This window comes from Coregonus clupeaformis, unplaced genomic scaffold, assembly GCF_020615455.1.
Source record: "Coregonus clupeaformis isolate EN_2021a unplaced genomic scaffold, ASM2061545v1 scaf4475, whole genome shotgun sequence".
Lineage (NCBI taxonomy): Eukaryota > Metazoa > Chordata > Actinopteri > Salmoniformes > Salmonidae > Coregonus > Coregonus clupeaformis.
This window is the reverse complement of record NW_025537929.1, coordinates 7042-11979: the sequence shown is the minus strand read 5'-3', so window position 1 is coordinate 11979 and position 4938 is coordinate 7042. Positions and strand designations below refer to the sequence as shown.

Below are 4938 nucleotides of genomic sequence, written 5' to 3'. Positions count from 1 at the left end.
TCATCTCTCGCTCATATCCACTCTTCTTGGCTCTCTGTCTTGCTCTCCTCAACACCTTCCCATCTCCACATCTTCACTCCTATCTCTCTCTTGCTCTACGTATCTCCCACCCCTCCATTCCTCTCTTTCACACCCTTCCCTCACATCTCTCTCTCTCACTACCTCTCTTGCAACCCCTCCACTTGTCTTTCTTTCCAACCCTCTCTATCTTCCCCCTCTCTCTTTCTCACCATCTTTCCCTCTCTATGCATACACTCCCCTTCTCTAACCCCTTCCCTCCATACCTCTACTTCTCTCTTTTACCCCTTCCCCGTCCACCATTCCACTTCCTTCTCTCCTTCATCCCTTCCCTTTGTCCATCCCTCCTCTCTCGCGCTCGCTCTCGCCCTCCCTCCTCCTCACCCCACAGGTGGTGTGTGCATTGCCCAGTCTCTGAAGATCCCCAGGGAGCCCAAGCCGGGGGAGTTTGACAAGCTCATTCTGCGATTGCTTGAGACCTCCAACGCCCGAGCCGTCATCATGTTCGCCAATGAGGACGACATTAGGTGTGTGTCTCGGTCTCACACACACAAACAGACACACACGCACAGACACACGTCCTCCTTCAGTCAGTGCACTCTAGTCGCCATCGAGTTAAAAACAGTGTTTGTCCTCCATCAGTTAATCCACAAACCCTTCACTGTGGATTGAGATAACGATGTTTCGATTAACTCCGGGACACTACTGGTACAAGGAACTGTCTATGCGGCGGAGTGCCTTGTATTGAAGTTCCTTTCAGCACATAAAGGACTCTCTGATGCTCCTCAACCAAAAGCTCAGCACCTGAGTGTAATAAGTAAACTCAGTTTTCCAAACTTCTAAGGACTGGGTAGAGCCACACATCTTTCCTAAAATGGTTATATTAGACTGGATCTTGAGTTGAGAAGTCTGAGTTGAGAACGTCGGGTGAGGGTGACTTTGCAGGAATCAAAACTACAATATGGTTTCCTTTCACATTTACCCATTTCTTTAAATAGTAATATGGAAGCCATCAGGTTAACAAAGCTTAGATGGATCATTGGAGATATTGGATATGTATCTCAGATTGGACAATGACAGTTGAATATCTTTCTCTCTTTCTATATTTATTTAGTTTAACCCTTATTTTGATTGAGAACACATTTCATTTACAGCAACGACCTGGGGAATAGTTACAGGGGAGAGGAGGGGGATGAATGAGCCAATTGGAAGGTAATGACGATTAGGTGGCCATGATGGTATGATTAGGAATTTAGCCAGGACACCGTGGTTAACACCCCTACTCTTACGATAAGTACCATGGGATCTTTTAGCGACCACAGAGAGTCAGGACACCCATTTAACGTTCCTATCAAAAAGACAGTACCCTACACAGGGAAATGTCCGCAATCACTGCCCTGGGATATTTTTTTTGACGAGAGGAAATAGTGCCTCCTACTGGCCCTCCACACCACTTCCAGCAGCTGCTGATCTCCCATCCAGGACCAACCCTGCTTAGCTTCAGTGACAAGCCAGCAGTGGGATGCTGGGTGGTATGCTGCTGGATGATGTTGCGGTTGGGGTCAAATCCATACAGGAAGTGAATCGGAATTCAGTGAATTGAAATTCAGTAAAACTAAATTCAGTTAATCGAAATATAACAACTTTGTTTTCTTCTCACAGGCGTATCCTGGACACGGCCAAACGCAACAACCAGACGGGTCACTTCCTTTGGGTTGGCTCAGACAGCTGGGGGTCCAAGATCTCCCCTGTGGTCCAGCAGGAGAGAGTGGCAGAGGGGGCCATCACCATCCTCCCCAAGAGAGCCTCCGTGGATGGTGAGAGAGCAGGGGACACTGAGCCTCATTGAACCTACTCAGCAAACAATGGGAAATAATGCATGTGTTTGTAGCACTGTGAGATGTACAAACCTTTTGTGCTATAGAGTGTGGCTTTAGGCTGATATACATTTATTTTGTCTCTGCTTTTATTCCTCTTCTTAATTTTCATCCTTATCTCAGCCTTCGACCGCTACTTCCGGAGCCGCTCCCTCTCCAACAACCGAAGGAACGTGTGGTTCGCTGAATTCTGGGAAGAAAACTTTGCGTGCAAGTTAGGGATGCATGGCAAGAGACCTGGGAGCCCCAAGAAATGCACAGGTACAGCATGTTCTTTCTTAAGCACTAAGGCTGTGGGATTTCTTTTAGGGGGGGTGGGCAAAAGTGAAAAAGTATTGACAAAAAAATATTATTGAATTGTGCTACATACAACTCATGTCCTCAATTTACTGAGTTGAAATAGAAACAACCCTAACCCTGGCTGCCATTCCCATACAAGAGGGAACAGCATTATCTGGGGACTAGAAAGAGGAAGTACCCTCAGGCAGCAAGACAAACAGAGGTCTGTGCGTTCCCTCAGTGCAAACCTGACTGTTTAAACAGTGCACTGCAGAGATAGGCCGTGAACAACAGATAGACAATAGTCTGTTGCTGGGGTGTATCTGCATCCCAATGCTCTACAGACCCTAACCATGAAAGTCTGGACTATCTCACACCCCAGCCAATCAATGCCATGCTTTTGGTAGGCAAGAGGTGATGGATGGATGGCACAGGAGGTTGGTGGTACCTTAATTGGGGAGGACAGTCTTGTGGTAATGGCCGGAGCGGAATGAGAGGAATGGTATCAAATACATCAAACACATGGTTTTCATGTGCTTGATGCCATTCCATAAGCTCTGTTCCAGCCATTATTATAACTCATAACTCCAGTTATAGCACTGTAATTTCATCCCACCGGAATATCCCTTTCAATATATCTGGGAATATGTAGGGGAAAGGGTTTGCTCTAGCTTGGAAATGGGAAACATCCATATGTGGCACTCTTCGAATGTACAGTAACTGCCTGAGGCACAAACAACCACATTGCAGAGACATGCTGTATGTCTGTGTTTGTGTTGAAGACCTCTGGAGACAAAGGCGTCAGATCCACACGCTCTGTATAAGTGTGTTTCTTTGAGTGTGTGTGTGTGCAGGGAGACTTTATGTACGTACATTGTGTTTGAATGCATGATTATTTGTAATAATAAAAGTTCTATTCATCAAAAATGCAGGATGTACGTTTGAGCTTTTTTTCGCCCACAAAACTCTGTTTGTGTCTGGGGATATGCAGAGGCAGACGGCTGTCCCTTGCCCGTATCCCAGACGACACTTATTGTTCTGACACGGTGACTTGAATTAATGAGAATAATTATGGAGCTGTCGTCGCCGTTGCGTCAGTTATTTTCTCCTTCCCCCCTCTTCTCTCTCTCTCCCTCCCTCTCTCTCTCTGCTCCTTATCTTCAATAGGATGCACACAACACTGCAGTGCTGATAGATTTGTCTGTCAACAACACACAGCCAGATCGCCTGATTATTATCATATTTTTTTAAAGGCAGTAGGAAAGGTATCAACTCATGACAGCGTGACAAAAAATGCAGCGCATTCTGTCACAAACAAAGCAGATGCGCCATGGTCCAGTAAAAGCAAGTGGCACATACTAACTATTGTGTGCAGAAAATTCTAAAAAGGTCTTGCACTTAAGCCGACTGAGGGAGACAGCCAGATCAGCCCGAGGGTGTTCCAAAATGAATTCCACATCACTAAGCTTAGCACATACAGCGCTAGTCTACTGAGAGTTGCATTGTGCTGACAACAATGTCACCGCTGCGTGGGTGAAAAAATGTAATCCTTGATGATTTTGAGGAGTTTTTCTGGAACACAGGCACTTTGGGCCAAATCCTTTGGAGACATGGCAGACACACCAAACAGAATTTGATCAATGCACGTGAGAGTAGCCAGGCAGCAACAGTACCGAGAAGAAGAAAAAAGAAACAGCAATTTCAGCTTTCCAAAAATACCCCCAGTATCGTATCTCCCTCCATTAGGAAGCTCATGTAATTTTTCCTGAGAAAGGTAGACGGTTTGAAATCTGTTTGCCCTTGTCAGAAGCACTCCAGCCTTTTTCACTATATTCTTTCCCTGGTGTGGGAGCGAGGGGGAGCAGCTTCAGTAAATGTTATTAGTAACTCGAGATTGAGTTTTAGTGCCGTGAGGAGAGGAGCTGTATGGGCATCTTTTATCTAGAGCTGTCGCTGTCTGCAGAGTAATCATGCAACAAGACAAACGGCTGAATCAGCACCACCTCTGGTCATTGTCCACATGTGTTTGTGTGTGTATGTGTGCGCACGTGTGTACTTATTTTTTAGTTTGTGGCCATTGCAATATCACACAATATCCCCATCCCTCTCTTAAACCTATAAAGAAAAGGAAAAGTGCTGACATGCTAAAGAATGCATTTTGTGTTTGTGTTTAGAACCAGGGCCCAGATTCACAAAACATTCTTAAGAAGAAATGTCTTCTTAACTGCCATTTTTTCCTTAACTATAGACTTAAGAAGAAAGTTAAGCAACGTTGCTATTCCTCAATAAAGTTATTGGAAATGTTCTTACGTTTTTTCCTATGTTTCTTCCTAAGAAAAAAGTGAAGTAGAAATGGGATTCTTGAAAATAATGTTTTAGGATTTCTTCTTGGAAATGTACTTAACTTTAAGACAGCTAAACCCTTGTCTTGTGACGAATGGAGACTTTTGTAACCATTAACATTTTCTTGCGCCCCCCCCCAGTCTTCTTCAATGCCTTGTTTCTCTCAGCTCCCTTCTTCTTAGCAGCTGACTTGATCTCGGACCACTTTTTTCTACGGCGTCACTGTCCCTTGCCATACGACAGACTTGGCCACTCTCGCCCATCCTCTCTTTTTTGTCTGCAGTGACCCCGCAGTTATTGAGTCTCCCCAACAGCAACCTTTTCCTGGCTGCTAATTCCTCCACCATTTTAGTTTTTGATATAGCTAGTCTGATGGCTATAATGTGTGATAAATAACAGTTGTTTTTGTGTATAAAGGGTT

The 4938-nt window shown here is 44.9% G+C and overlaps 1 protein-coding gene across 1 annotated transcript; it reads left to right on the top strand.

Annotated features, from left to right (window-relative positions):
• Window positions 1-409: 409 nt before the first annotated feature.
• Window positions 410-2156, top strand: LOC123490709 (metabotropic glutamate receptor 8-like; the record flags this gene model as incomplete). The annotated part of the gene is made up of 3 exons (XM_045220593.1): window positions 410-545; window positions 1681-1835; window positions 2019-2156. Coding segments are annotated over 3 exons (429 nt in total), but the record flags the coding sequence as incomplete, so codon positions are not given.
• Window positions 2157-4938: the final 2782 nt, after the last annotated feature.